This window comes from Notechis scutatus, chromosome 2 (assembly GCF_049901735.1).
Source record: "Notechis scutatus isolate UNSWTSFEM ecotype Mainland chromosome 2, rNotScu1.2, whole genome shotgun sequence".
Lineage (NCBI taxonomy): Eukaryota > Metazoa > Chordata > Lepidosauria > Squamata > Elapidae > Notechis > Notechis scutatus.
Genome location: NC_142010.1, coordinates 199,760,443 through 199,776,381, shown reverse-complemented (window position 1 = coordinate 199,776,381; position 15,939 = coordinate 199,760,443). Strand labels below are relative to the sequence as shown.

General features: G+C 35.1%; 1 protein-coding gene across 1 annotated transcript in view; it reads right to left on the bottom strand.

The window, feature by feature from the left end:
• Nucleotides 1-15,939, bottom strand: part of SMC5 (structural maintenance of chromosomes 5) — a 55,523-nt gene that overhangs the window by 14,702 nt on the left and 24,882 nt on the right. Inside the window, exons 12-20 of the mRNA XM_026675358.2 lie at nt 15,708-15,802; nt 14,963-15,095; nt 14,546-14,719; nt 11,852-12,021; nt 10,676-10,799; nt 8,196-8,318; nt 2,830-2,955; nt 780-875; nt 30-134 (exon numbers count right to left, since the gene is read on the bottom strand). Of these exons, the coding sequence (XP_026531143.2) occupies nt 30-134; nt 780-875; nt 2,830-2,955; nt 8,196-8,318; nt 10,676-10,799; nt 11,852-12,021; nt 14,546-14,719; nt 14,963-15,095; nt 15,708-15,802 (1,146 nt within the window). The remainder of the gene's footprint in view (nt 1-29; nt 135-779; nt 876-2,829; nt 2,956-8,195; nt 8,319-10,675; nt 10,800-11,851; nt 12,022-14,545; nt 14,720-14,962; nt 15,096-15,707; nt 15,803-15,939) is intronic.

Here is a 15,939-nt window from a genome sequence, read left to right as displayed (position 1 = left end):
AAGAATAGTGAAAGTAATAACAGGAATACCTGTGAAATATTTTTTCTATAGCTGTTCAGTTCCTTTTTTTTCCCCTCCAGTTCTGCTGTCATCTGTGCTATTTCTTTAACTCTTTTATTATACTCTTCAACAACCTGGGAAGAAAAGGCTGCTTTGGTTAAAAGGCATTATCGTTTGAATGGACAATGCAGAATGTTAACTATCCACATCTGAAGAAAAAATACTAATTATTTCTCACACACCTAGATTATATTAAACTTGGTAGCTTGCTTGCATATTATTATTTCAAGCAAGAAGAATCCAAGGCTGTGACTTATATGGATATAGCTACACCTAACATTGACTTGTATGTTCTAAACAAGTTCTGATCAAACCCATCATCGTGGGTTGAAATGTATGGTTCGAAAGCTAACTTCTGCCCCCATTTCTTCAATTCTCTACAGTATATTATATCTGAGAACTGTTCGTTTCTTCAATTGTGGAAAGGTATTATTCAAATATGATTAGGGGGAGGTACTTGAAAGAGATTACTTCATTTAAATTAAAACTGTTATCTAGTAAATTGAGCTCTTTTTTCCTAATTTCCTATCATGTTTTTTCTTCTTCGTTTTTAAAAGAACAGCAGCACAAAATATATTTGACCTTGAATACATTATTTAAAATTCTAATAATATTTACATTATTCCTGCTACTTAGCTGCTACTGCTGACGAAGACAGTGATTATTAATTTCTACATAATGCACGTAATATACTATTATGCAATACTAGGAATACATACTGAAGCATTAAGGCCTGTGAAACATGAAGCTCTTGTTTTCTCCTCATTCAGCAGAGCATCAATTTCATCCACTGTGCTTGGAAGGTCCAGGAATGCCTAAAAAGATTTGTGTAAAATAAGATAAATTACTCTGCACAAGCATCTGTTGATGTTTAGGATGCTCCTTTGTGCATGCATGGCCTTTTTGCTAGCAAAACCCAAGCTGCTTGCTTCTATCTCCCTGCCTTGATACAGATAACCTTTCATAAACATGAGATGGCAGAAGGGAACAACTGTGATAGATGTTCACTACTCACTTCAAAAAAAAAAAAAAAAAGGACATTGATTTATTGTAGCATTCCATTACCAAAGTCCAAGTTCAAGCTTCCTCTATCGCTTGAAGTGGAAAGGGGGATTATTCACATAATTGTGCAACGCTACCATCCAATACAGCTTTAGCAACATGCTGTTATCCAGTTGCCAAGAAAGTTGTGATCCTTCTTATCATATTCTTCAGAGAATAAAGGAAAATAGTAGTGAGCATGATAAGTGACACTGTGAATTTCTGATAAGCTATTGATTATACAACTTATAAGTTATACATTATGCTGCCAACTAGAAGTTTTTGGGCTCCTACTCCATATACAAAAATACAATTACTCAATGGAATCATGATTAATAGAAAAATAAATGGGTGTTTGTGCAAGACAAAATAGAAAAATAAAATGACATTATTTCACAATAATGCCTACAATATTTCAGGAAATTTTCAGTAGTAGACAAGGAACAACATGTATTACAGCATCTCTCTTTGCCCAAAATCTAAGTGTATGGTTCTGGTGGCCAATCCTTATTAATATGGATAAGGATAGATAATTGTTTATGTTTATTAAAATCTACTCATCTACTGGAGGCTCTGTGAGAAACAAGTGCAAAGATTTGAGTGCAATTTGAAGAAATACTAATGGAGAATGATGTTTTAGAAACTTGAAACCCAATAGCATTACATTCTATGTCTCCTTGATTTTTCAATCAGACGAGAGCATAAAAGTATTGAATTGATAACTGGAAACATTCATGAATTTGAAAAACAGCCTCAAGCAGCCTTTGTGACCTACAGATATGATGACAGCTAGAGGTAATCTACGAACAATGCATTCTTTTGGATTATCTGTATTTAATAAGAAAAAGTTTGTCACTGAAAGTTATGCCAAAATGAAGTTTCAAAATATTGTAGACCAACTATCAGCCAGATGCTGAAGATCTACCTAGTGAGTACTTCTGGGGCTTCATGGGCTTTAATTCATCTAAACACAATCCACAATGCTAGTCTGAATGTATAAAATTCTATACAATTTATGACCACAATTCAGCCCAAAATGTTCACATTAAGCAAGACAGTTTTTAAGTGAGTTGTGCCCCATTTGATGGCATTTTTGCTAGTTAAATGAATCACTGCAGTTGTTAAATGAATCATGCAGTTCTTAAGAGATCTGAATTACTCTATTGACTTTGCTTGTCGGAAGCTGGCTGGGAAGATTACAAATGGTGATCACATGACCCTGGGACAGTGCAACTGTCCTAAATACATGCCTGTTGCTAACCATCCGAATTTTGATCATGTGACTTGGAGATACTACAATGGACGTAAGTATGAAAAACAGTCATAAGTCACCTTTTTCAGTGCTGTAATAATTTCAAATGGTCACTAAACAAATGGTTGTAAGTCAAGGGCTATCTGTACAGCTCACTCTCTGAATCTATTTTTGAGGTTTTCTTGGTGTTCTTGACATCTAAAGTAAAACAACTTTAAAAAAGGCATTCTTAAGTATAGGCCTTCTAGTGCTTATGGAATCTTATTTAATTTTTCAGCCATTACATTAAACTGCGTCCAATACAATTGTTTTAATTGTTTTATTTTGATGTCTCATTGATGTCAGGGACAATTTTGCATTTTGAGCTTATTTTACATGTACTGTAGGTTTCTCAGGAAAAGGGTAGAAGAATATTCTGCATGTCTGTGTGTGTGTGTGTGTGTGTGTGTGTGTAATCTTTTTACTGTGATATTTACCTTGTAGACATCTTCTGGAAGGTTTTGATCCATACCAAGGTTACAAACTTTTTTAGCATTGCTCAGTAAACTTTTACACTTTGTTAAAAGAGAATTCTTCTTTATGTCCAGGTCAGAAATTTGTTGCTGGAGTAAATAGAAGAAATTAAAACAAAAGGCTAAACTGTGTTTCTGAAAGCTTTACTGGTTTCAAGAAAACCCTGCCAAACATTTATCAGAGTTAAGCCTTCAGAATATGCAATACACTTATTGATACAAGTCCAGCAGTAATATCTAATGGCTGTCATATCAGTTTGTTATCTATTTGAGAGTCTAACAGTCATGGATAACAAGCACTTGACAAACTATAATACCCATATTATAAGATAAAATTTGATAAAATGGCACATCAACTCATATAGATTTAATTCAAACTATTCTTCAACTATAGAAATTATAGATGAAGTTGCCTCAAGCCAAGGCAGGCTATTTGCTCGCTTAGCCCAACATTTATGTATCGGCAGTGGTTCTCTGGGGTCAACCTTGTTGCCTCGACAGATACGTGCCAATGGTACTTTTTAAGATGCCCCATTTTCCTCTAGGAAGCGATGGATCTAAAGGCTGGGTAAAGAATTTTCTTGAATCTGACAGATAAAATCATTTGAAACTGCTAGGAGCTGAATTCCAATTGGGCATGCCTACTTAACACAAATGAATCACAGTATTATTCAGTTAGTTGGAAAGATTTAGATCCCATAATTCTTGATGCAGTAGACAGGACCCTTGGGTCTACCTAGTCACCTAATTATTAGATCCATGTCACTTCCTGATTTATTTTTATTCATTTATTTACTAAAATTATATTACATCTATCTTACTGATAAGGCACCCCAGGGCAGCTTAATAAATAGTAAAAAGATAAATATAAAAACAATTAAAATTAAGAAGAGTTACATAAAAATTAAAACCAAGGGAACCAACAGCATAGGGATGAAGTCTTCTTATCCCACCAACCATCTCCAGTGAAAAATGTCCCCATTGGGGGCCCCAAGCCAACCAACTAAATTAAAATGTACAGATGCATCCAGTAAAAGTACAATCTAAATTTTCTGCTTCTTACTATTTACTTCTTGGGCATCAAGAACTAAGCATGCAGAAAACATGCAGCTTTCATTCAAAACAGACAATCCACTGAAATTTTTCTTGGATAAGTTTTATGAAAAGCCAATACGGAAATTATAGGCCGTTCAATATTTTAAAAACATCATCTGCTAGGTTAGCTGAAATGTTTAAAAATGTGTCTAGCAAATGTTGGAAATGTAATTAAAAGACAGGCACATTTTATCATATGTGGTGGACTTGTGCTAAAATTTTAAAAAAGGGCAATGATACACATGTGGCTAGAAAAGATAGGGAATCATATAAATCTTAAATCTGGCCTGTTTTTATTAGGTATAATATCAGAAAAGTTAGATAAGCAAAGTATGTATTTAATATTACATGTTGTAATAGTAGCGAGGATTATATTCACACAATATTGGAAAAATGAAGAAACACTGTGAGATGAAGAAATAATTAAGAAGATAGACTGTGCAGAAATGGATAGATTGACATTGAAAATTGAGCAGAAAGAAGACACAGAATACTATCAAACATGGAAACTATTTTACCAGTGGTTGGAAAAAAGGGGTGGAGATTAAGAATATAATCAGAATTGTTAAGTAAATTAAATACCCAGACAACACTATGTTTATTAAGCACTAAGGAATGTAATTAATAAAAAATCAATAAAATTTGGAGAAAAAATGTTTTAAAAACAGATCAATATATTTTTTCAGTCTACAGGAGATAATGATAAATAACTTATTAAATCAACTTTTAGGCACTTTTTAAGAATAGTCTTCACCGCACATACAACAGCAAATACCCAATTTCATTAACTTCAAATCCTCTTTTGGACTTCTGCATAAAACCCCAAAATGAACATATGATTTGTAGTTGTTATGATTAAGAAGGATATATTATAGAAAGCAGTTATGTTGTAACCATAAAGTAAGAGGTAAATTTGGAATTTTACTTTAATTGCTTGAAGATCAGAGGCTACTAATGTGTATCTTTCTCTTCTGTTCTGCTTTTCTTTTACTTTTTTACTTAATAGAAAACTATACTAAAACAAACAGGCAAATTAATGCAAGTTTTGTTTTTGTTTTTCATTTGGGAGTTAGAAAATTCTAGTTCACATATAAAAGATGAGGACTATTTGCTTGGCAATGATATATATGAAAAAGATACTGGAATTTTAATGGGGCAAGTCAGTAGTGCAATGCAATTGCAAACTTGCTAATACAACTTTAGAACAAGCAACGTCTCACTTGAAGCACAAGCGACCAAACTCAAATTATGATATTTTAGACACACGTGAAGATCTAACTTTCTTGAAAAGTCTATAATGCTAATTAAGGTGAAAGGAAAACGAAATAGAGGACAACCAGAAACAAGGAATCAATTACATTGGTGATGGATGAACCAATAAAAGACTTGAAGGGTCAAGTTGGAGACAAATTATCTGGGAATAGGTCTATTTCAGTGATGGCTAACCTTTTTGGGCTCCTGTGGAAAAACTGCGCATGTGCTAGTGCACACACACTCACATGCCAGCACCCAGAATGCAATGTATGCCCCCCCCTCTCCCCATGCCCCCTGCACATACAATCCCCACCACCACCCCCTTACTTGCACTGCACCTCACAGCTGATTTTTTGGTTGGTTTGAGAACTTTTGGGGCCTCCCAGAGGCTTGAAACGGGCCTATAATTTGGCCTGAAAGGCCTTGCAGGCCTCAAACCAACAAAAAAAAAAAAAAGCTGTGAGGCGCACACATGCGCAGTGAGGTAAGTTTGCCTGCGGCTCGCATGCCTGCACAAATGGCTCTGTGTGCCACTTGTGGAAAGTGTACCATAGGTTTGCCATCACAGGTCTATGTGGTTGCTAAGAGTTGGCACTGATTTACTGGCACGCAACCAATATCAAATCCTGAGAAGTCACTGAGGATTTCCTTTTATTTTGCATAAGTCAGATGTTCCCCTGAGTATCTTGCCCAATTCTGGATGCCACACTTAAAGAAGGATATGCAAATAAGCTAGTATAGATGAAGAGGATAACAATAAGGGAGTCTACTCAAAAGAAAAATAAATTCATGAAGAAATATTATTGCCATATGACACTTTAATGTACACTTCAAATACCAAACAGCTGTCTCCCAGATGTGCTCTCTGCCTGTACAGAGCAAAAAGCTTGATTAAAGGGCTTATATTAGAAGCAGCCACACTTGAACATTAGTTCTTAACAATACAAACAATTTGACAACAGAACTAATATCCTGAAAGGATTCTGAGTACAAGTGCTGATGGTTTTCATATGGCTGATATGTTCTAACTCTGGGTTTCATGAATCAAGAAAACAGTGACAGAATCTCATTGTATAAATAGGAGCCCTCTAGTGGCAAAAGACAATAGTTCAGCTTTTTGTTCATCTATTACCAAAAGATAAATTAATAAACCAATATTAGTTTATTTAGTATCAGGCCACTCTATTTGAATCAATTCAAATCTATTTTAAACATCTGCCAGAAAAAACAATTTAAATATTAAAAATGCCTTTATAGATGACAATGCCAAATAATTTATTTCAAGCTTAGTTTAGGTTAGTAGATGTAATCAAAACATTATTTAACACTATTATACATTAATAAATTGTAATCAGGATCTTTTTTCCATATAAAAAATGAGAAACCTGGTCTTGAATTTTAATCTAGTAGCTTTGTCCCCAAATAACGGGGTGCCTATGCTTTGCTAAAATCAGAGGATGATCTTGGATTATTCTCATTTACTAAACTTTACATATAGTATTCCCAAGTATGGAAATCAGAAAGAATTTTGACTTGCTTAAAGATAAACTGTGACTTTTCTGTACAGCAGAAAATCGTGTTTCCCATGAATTTGGAGTAATAACATAGGGAAATAAAAATTCATCCTATTTTATAACGGCCCAATACTCCTACACCAACTTTCAAAATAGTACAATAATATATAAATAATCTGTAGGTATAAATTTATAAATGAATTCATTAGTCTGAAAAATATGAGCCTCATTTTATATATCTGATCCAAGCAAAGGTAATATAAAGAACATGTGGGAATCCCATAATCCCATTTGTAGATAATGCATTCATCATCCCTCTCTGCATCCTTGCCAAAGTTAACTCGATGTATTCATTATTTATTGTTTCAACATTTTAAATGTTTTCTCCTGCTTTTAATTCATTATAATCTGCCTAGAGTCACCTCTAGGTGAGATGGGCCACATATAAGTTGTATAAACAAACTAACAAATAAATAATCCTAAATAATTGAAATGCTATTCAACTCACATTTCACCTCCCTCATAACCTCATCAGTTATGTTATATCACAAGCATAAGCCTGACATTTTCTTCCACAGCAAGAACATGGGGCCGTTTACCCTGGGTGTAGGGTACTGAAAAACTATGGTTCCCCATCAGAATGATATGAACAGTGTACAGAGAAAAAATAGTATTGGTAGAATTTTGTCCCAAACATGAAAATAACATCAGAAAAATTTAATCCATGGAAGCAAGAGAATTAAAAAAAAACACCCCATATTGTCATATCCCAAAGGCAATAGTGCCATTCTCTAATGATCAAATGGGGAAACAATTCCTATCATCCTGAGTTAGGCAAAAGCATGCATTTGCTGCACTGATTCATTGAGAGAACAGGCAATGAATAAATGAGAATTTATGAACTAAAGCGCCACACTGAAAACCAGAAGTAGGAGAGATGCTAACATTCATGTAATATTTTTACATCATGTGTACGATAGCATGAAAAAAAAATCCGAGTTGACAAATGCAGAAGGCATGTATGCAGCATTTGACTCCCACAAAAATACTGCTGATGATGTTTGGGTAACGAAATGTCTGCAAGAAAACAACCAATTTCAGAGAGCACCAAGGACCCCTTATTTCAACCCTGAGCTACAAATATTCTCCTCTATTAATTAAAAATACTATCATAATACAAGACAATGTTAAAAGCTGTGGAATTTCAGACAAACCTAAATTTAACTGGTGGAATCCATCTTATCTTAATCCATAATTCAGGAGGGAGAAGGATGGAATTCTTTTAGAAAGCAAAGGAATCCATTACAGGAGCTGTTTTTAATGTTCATTATTTTGTCCATACAAAGGAAAGGAAATGCAAACCTACTATTATCTAGGAACTATGTGCACAACCCTCTTATAAATAACTACACATACATTAGGTATATTTTCAAGTTCATTTGTCAAGTAGCAAAATGGAAGGCTTACATCCATAGCTCGAAGGTGTACAGTTGCAGCTCTATACTCAACATCAAGTCTGCCCTTGTGAAAAGTAGCTACTGTGTTCTCTAGCACCAAATTTGTTTTGTCTTCATTAAGGGCCATACAACTCTGCAGAAAATAAATGCAAATATTGATTAGAAAAGTTTGCAAATTAGAAAAGTTTTCAAACTTCAGAAATTTAGAAATTCCTATTACATTACTCCACATCATATGAAATTTGATCCAATGTAGGTATTCATGATTGTTTATTGTTTAGATTCAACTTACCATATCAGTGAAACAAGTGTAACTCTTACTTTGTTTTCTTTTCTCAACTGAAATTGTCCCACTGAACACTTCTTTAAGAGTAAAACTTTCTCTCCCTCATGAATGCATCTGAGTACTCAAGCAAAATATTTTCCCCCATAATCAATGACCCTCAAATCAAATAATATTTTTCATTTCCCGAGCCCAGCCCAAAATTACACTTGTCAAGGACAAGAATGCAAACAAACCAAAAAAAGGGGGAGAGAATGAGCTCTAAAAAGGAAACTTCCAGAAAGAATATTCAGGGAGCTTTTGAGGTGTTTGTTTTGGGTCTTTGAGACAGTGACTCCTGCTGACTGTCTGGACTAGTCCTGTAATTTCTTTGTAAGGTCTTTTAGAAGTTGTTTGTCATTCCCTCCTTCAAAGGGCTGAGAGAGGAGGCACTAGCCCAAGGTCACTCAACTGGCTTGTGCCTAAGATGGGACTAGAACTCAAGATCTCCCAATTTCTAGCTGATGCCTTCACCACTAGTCCAAACTGGTTCTCAATTTATATGTGCTATGTGTTACAGCAGAAGTTATGTAATTATCTGGCAATTCTAGAAGCTAAAGCCCTACTTTATACTGAATTTGGACTACAGTTAACTTTTGGACACATTTTTAAAGAATGAATTACATTTACCCAGAAACAGGAATATATTTAGGAATCCTTCCTTCCTCTTTATAAATCGTAAGAAAAAACAATTTACCATGCTAATAGTACACCTATGTTATCCTCACCTGTCATTTTTTTTTTTTTTTTTTTTTTTTTTTTTTTTTTTTTTTTTTTTTTTTTTTTTTTTTTTTTTTTTTTTTTGTGTGTGGGGGGGGGGGGGTGACACACATACATGCTCACCCATCACACCCATCACTTCTGCAGTTCTATTCCAAAGAGGCTCAAGGCCCGGTAGTGTGCCTAGGGGTTGGGACCCCAGGACTAGAATACTTCCAAGATTCCTTCCAACTTTGTTATTCTGTTATTTTCTGTTCTAGAATAGGGTTGAAGGAACCTTGAAGGCCTTCTAGTCCAACCTTCTGCCCATGGCAGGGGATCCTGTATCATTCCAGACGAATGGCTGTCCAGCCTCTTCTTGAAAATCTCCAGTGATGGAGCACCCAGAACTTCCAGAGGAAAGCCATTATGAGGCAGCTTCCTATAGTTTTACCACAAGACTTGTGCTAGGCTGAAATCAGTGTCAAGAACAGAACACTGTTTTATTTGCTGAGGATATTTAGTCTGACAGCTACTTAGTTTGGTCAGGCAAAGTAATTCTTCTCTTACCAAATTGCAAAGCCACTCAAACATCTTCCTGAAACATAGGTCTCAGTGGGCAAATTCTTAACATCTGTGCTGTTATAATACAAATATCAGAGTTCAGATCAACAGCAGGATTTATTCATTTGAACTGAGTTCACTTAATAATTATCACATGAAAATTAACATGATGAATCACACAGTGAATGTCCATCATTAATCAAAGCATTTGTGTTATTGAGTGCTACTCAATGTAATTTGAGTGTACAATGTAAAAGAGCAACAAAGATGATTAGGAGGACTGGTTGTTATAAAGAACAGTTGCTGGAACTGGGTATGTCTAGTCTGATGAAAAGAAGGACTAGGGGAGACATGATAGCAGTGTTCCAATATCTCAGGGGCTGCCACAAAGAAGAGGGAGTCAAGCTATTCTCCAAAGCCCCTGAGGGCAGGACAAGAAGCAATGGGTGGAAACTAATCAAGGAGAGAAGCAACTTGGAACTAAGGAGAAATTTCCTGACAGTTAGAACGATTAATAAGTGAAACAACTTGCCTCCAGAAGTTGTGAATGCTCCAACACTGGAAGTTTTAAAAAAGATGTTGGATAACCATTTATCTGAAATGGTATAGCGTTTCCTGCCTAGGCAGGGGGTTGGACTAGAAGACCTCCAAGGTCCCTTCCAACTCTGTTTTCTATTCTATTCTATTCTATTCTATTCTATTCTATTCCTTCTAAGGGGAAAGCAGTCAGTGACAGGAATTTAAGATATGAAACACTATTAATATTAACAGTTAAATGTTATCCAAGTGCCAACTACCACATATTTTTGTGACAGAGGAATGAAAAAGGATAATTCATAATTTAAATGTTGTATAATATACAGTTGGATTAAGAGTATCTCTTCATTTTTAGAAACTGTGTTTACCTTTATTAGATGCATAAAATCAATCACAAGTTTCACTTTCTGAGTATTAAGTTTCTTAATTTTAGCATTTGCTTGCTCAGATTCTTCTTCCAGATTGATGCCATCTTGTTCCATCTGTCTTAAACTGTATAAAAAAGATTTATGAGCAATGTTTTGAGAATAATTATTATACTCTTAGTTCAACATTACAAAAATATGTTTCAGGAATATTTTGGAAAATTAGAAAACAAGATTGCTATTTTGAAAGTAGAAAATCATCATCATCATCATTGAAATATGCTGTAAAGGTGTCCCCAAACTCTCAAAATTTAATTTAACACCATCTGCTGTAAGACATCCTTGTCTCAGCTTTCTCAAACTGTATTTAGTTGAATGTATACACAACGTTTAGGCTCAGGATAATTATTACAGCGAAGAAATTCTAAAAAAATAAAATTACACACTATATTACCTACAAGGTTAATTACCCCAACAGTTAAAATCCCAAGGATCACTGCTATTTAGATAGTCTTCGACTTAAAAAACCTGTAGTTTTCCACAAGTGTGTTGGTGGCAGCAGAAGCTCCTAAACTGGATACTGGATTTACAACAAAGCAACTACAAACTGCAGGATAGGGCAGTTGCAACCAGTCCCCAGAAACTAGAGGGAGTCCTCTTGTTGCTGTGGGCTGGCTGCAAATGCTATGTTGCAAATACTCCATGTCTAAATCCTGCTGGGATTTTGGGATAGACCTTTTTTTAGCCAGCCTCTTTCAGAGTGAAAGGGCTGCCTGCTTGGATTTTGGCCCTCTGCAGGACAGAGTCCCTTTGGCAGGCAGCTCTTTGAGTCATGAGGCCTCATTTAATGATCACTTCAGTCAACAACCAACATTTTCAGTCTAAACTGTGGTTGTAATTCAAGGACCATCTGTAAGCATTGTATGGGGAAGGTTGGGTGGAGAGAGACTTCAAGCAAAAATAAGAGTGTATTTCAGTCTTCTTGTAAGATTTTGTTTTCCAATAAAGGAAACAGAGCTACTGTTCTGTCTATTCATTATCATAAAATTGTGGCAGTCTCCTCTTTTCCTGGAAGGCATATTACATACGATAAGAACTAGATGTTTTGGTTTTGCTTTCTACATTCTATTTTTCTATCTAGATTTTAAAGTAATTTTATATAATATTTAAAATCCATACCTATCACTTTTCATACTAATTTTTGATTCTAATTGCTTCCTTTTATTTTTTCGTTCCAAGAGTTCCTTTTTCTCTTGACGGAGTTGGTTGTCTTTGCACTCGAAGCGTTTCTGCTTCTCAGATAGTAATGCCATTTGAGAATCCAATGATTGCAACTGCTCGTTAATTTCCTGCAATAAGTAGCATAAAAGAAACATCCCATTTTACTGTGCAATCTTACTAAGGATGTTTGCTCTGACTGCTTTAAATCATACATATTTTACTCTCGTGTTCAATCAAGTAACAATTTACTATTTGGATTCAAATAAACAGATCTGCGTGCGCGCGCACACACACACACACACACAGAGTGTGTTTTGAACAGAAGCTTTACTATTAACAATACCATTGTGTAGCCAATCTAAATTAAGTCCCACTGAGTTCAATGTCATTTAGGAATTAATCCTAACTGTTTAGAAATGCAACTTTAGCCTATTAATTTGTTGATCTAGTGCGGGGGTGGTCAAACTCAAGGCCCAGGGGCTGGATCCGGTCCGCAGGGTGCTTAGATCTGATCTACAGGGCTGCCCTGGAAACAGCGAAGGACCAGCCTGCAGTGCCTCTGCCAGCAAAAACAGAGCTTGGGAGGACTGCGTGTGGCCCTTCCAAACTCCATTTTTGCTGGCAGATGGTTGCAGGAGGCTGTCGCAGCCAAAAACAAAGCTCGGGATCCCGTTTTCTCTGGCAGAGCACTCAGATCACCACAGGCGCCGACACAAATGTCGTCAAGCTGGCCACACCCCACCCCGGCCTCTAAGGTCAAACACAACCCTGATGCGGCTCTGAATGAAATTGAGTTTGACACCCCTGATCTTGTGAATTAACTTCCTGCATTAATCACCTTTTGGAACATGTGTTACTTAAATTTCACAAAAATCTTTTCTCTTACATATTATCTTATGTAAGGAATAAGGTAGATCATTTTTCAATTATTATACATTCTTGATAATCTTAAGAATTTCAATAATCTATTAATTTGAGGAATCCTTAGTGCACTCTGAGCTTGATTGTTGGCTTAAGAATGTTTCATTACCTGACTAGAGAACATCATCACCCTTGATCTACATACATTCTAGTACAGGACTCTTCAAACTTGACCACTTTAAGACTTGTGGACTTCAACTCCCAGAATTCTTCCTCCAGTCATGTTAGCTCAGGAATTCCGGGAGTTTAAGTCCACAAGTCTTAAACTTGCTAAGTTTGAAGACCCTTGTTCTAGTAGAATCAATTTAATTATTTTACTATCAATTTATCAACATTCCTTGTTTTAAAAACTTGCACTACCTTTAAAATGGATATACACACACTATCTCCTCTACTATATCTCTAGGCTCTCCAAGATTCTCAAATGAAATTCTACCCTGACTATTATAAATAAGCCTTTTAAGAAATACGAATTAGTGTACAACAATAAGTCAAAGTGAGAAAGAACAAGATGGATTTAAAATCTAAAATTCATAACCCAGATTGCCAATATATTTTCAAAACAATAATTACTAGAAGTCATAGGTTGTAATGATTTGATTCGTACGAAGGTGAAAGAAATACTGCTAGTAACTGAATGAAAAAAAGAAGGATCAAGCATGGCAGCACTTTTCCAAATTTAAGTGTGAAAACAGAGACAAAGCGCATAGATCAGCGCATTTATTTATTTACAAAGGAGTGATATTTGAACCTAGACAGTTGTTAGGTCTCTCTCTGTTATTTTCAGGACAAAGGCGTGAGTGAACATGAAATATAAGCTAGTTTTTTTTTTTTTTTTTTTTTTTAAAAATCAATTTTATCATTTATTTCAAATAGACAAAAAAGGGTTTTAATGATAGGATTTTTGGTAACGTGCATGAGCACTAGGTCCACCGAACTTCTTGGACTCACAATGTCGAGGATCAGCAACTAACAAGGTCCTATCATACTGGATGAGGATATCCTGTATTTCCTTCTTAGAAGCTTCATCAACGTATTTCTGGTAATAAGCCACCAGTGCTTTGAAAATAGATTGCCGAATTGCATATATCTGGGCCACATGACCACCACCCTTCACACGGACTCTTATGTCAACTCCTGCAAAGCGCTCTTTGCCCAAAAGAAGTACTGGTTCAAGCAGAAATAAAATAAATAACAAAAATACGCTAGTTTAAAGTTATCTCATTCTGAAAATATTTTTTCAATTATCCTGGGAGAATTTGTATGTTGCATGTTTTATTGTTCTTCATTGTAGCACATGATTTTATCATCGTTAGTACGATTTTAAATTTTATGCATCTTTCCTTTGGTTTGTCATGCTATATCATAATATACTGAATACGTATCTTTACTTATTGTGTCTATTCTGGATGTGCCATCATTTTCAATAGCAAGATTATAATTAGCCTTTTCTATAGTGGTGCATTTTCTGAAACTCTGCTCAAAAAAGTTGTAGACTCAGTCCACGTATGAAGAGATTAAACATTTGCCATTAGAAAGAGAATTAATTACTACTGCTAATAATAAATAGTAAAACTATTATTATTATTATTTTTAAAAAATGCTCCATAATATAGATATAAAAAAACAGAAAAACTGCTAAGGACAAAGACATTTTAGAATGAAAAACACCCAAAACTTCAAATAAAAAGGGAATCTTGCTTTCTTGAAGCACTATAGAAATTAACTTACATTTTTTTTATCTTCTAACTGTCTTCTTTTATCTGCATCCACTGTAACAGTAAGATATTGTGCTGGCTTCAGTGATATGTTAGTGGAAACAGACTGATTTGTGTATCGAGATATTTTTACTGTGTACTTTTCTTCTGCTGTGTAGATTTGCTTAAGTTTTGTTTCCTTTATTACCTGTACATGAAACAAGTGACAAAATGAATACAACAGGAAGTGGAGAAGTTATCTACAGCTCCAGGAAGTCTAGCTGCTGCCAGCTAAGGAACCTCCTGGCAAGCTGAAAGGAGATGGATTGGGTATCTTTCTTTGTTACTCTCTTAATGTTTGGTTAATAAAATCTTCTTTGGCATTTCACCAGGGTTCACTATTGTTTTTGTCTCTCAGTTGGCAATAGAGGGGTTCAAGAATATATCTTACCCTTTCAATCATATTCCTAGTCTTCTCTGTTCCTACAGGAACCTCATAAATATGATATTGATAACAAAGATAATTCATCACAGGGAGGGGAGCATCGAATAACTCCCTTAAGTAAGAGCAAAATCCGTAGCGGCTGGGAAAAAAGAAAGAGAAACAGGTAGACAGCTTTTCTGTTACTGTTAATGCACGTATTCCCTGAGCAATGAAACAGAGATGGAAATGTGTGGACAGGAAGGAACTTAAATTTACTAAAATAAAAATTAAGTTCATGCAGTACCAAAATCAAATTGCGCAATTTTTTCAGGTTATAATTGTACCACAGCCAATTGTGTTGATTTTTCTAATCAAATAAGTTGACTCTATTTACAAGTTAGAAACTATATTATGAAGTAAAAAAACATTCTTTAATTTAAAAAAAAACCAGTAGAAAAGTAGGCATATGCCATTCTTGGAGTACTTATAGACAAGTGAAGAGTTGGGTGACTTTGGGACAGTCACTCACTATCAGCCCAATCCACCTCACTGGGTTGCTGTTGTGGGGAAAATAGGAGGAGGAAGGTGTGCTGGATATGTTCAACATCTTATATTACTTGTAAAAATAATAAAAATGGGATACAAACAAATAAGCAGACACAAAAACTATAAAAGATAAAACCACCAAATCAAGCAATGTATAATACTTTTATATAGTAGCACACGTTAATTTATGTAATATCTGATTTTAACATAGGGCTGTAATACTTACTACAGTTCTTCAATTGGTTTTGGAGGTCTTTTTTCAGCAAATGATTCACTAGGTGCACATACAGCATTAACTCTTAGTTTGCAATTATCCCGCATCTACAAATAGGTTGCACCAATAAAGAAAATGTGAATTCATTTATCTTACAATGATAAATTTGATTATTATTAGAGTGTATGATAACATTCCCTTCTGAATTTAACTAAGGATATTCTTTCTGCATTGCCACTGTACA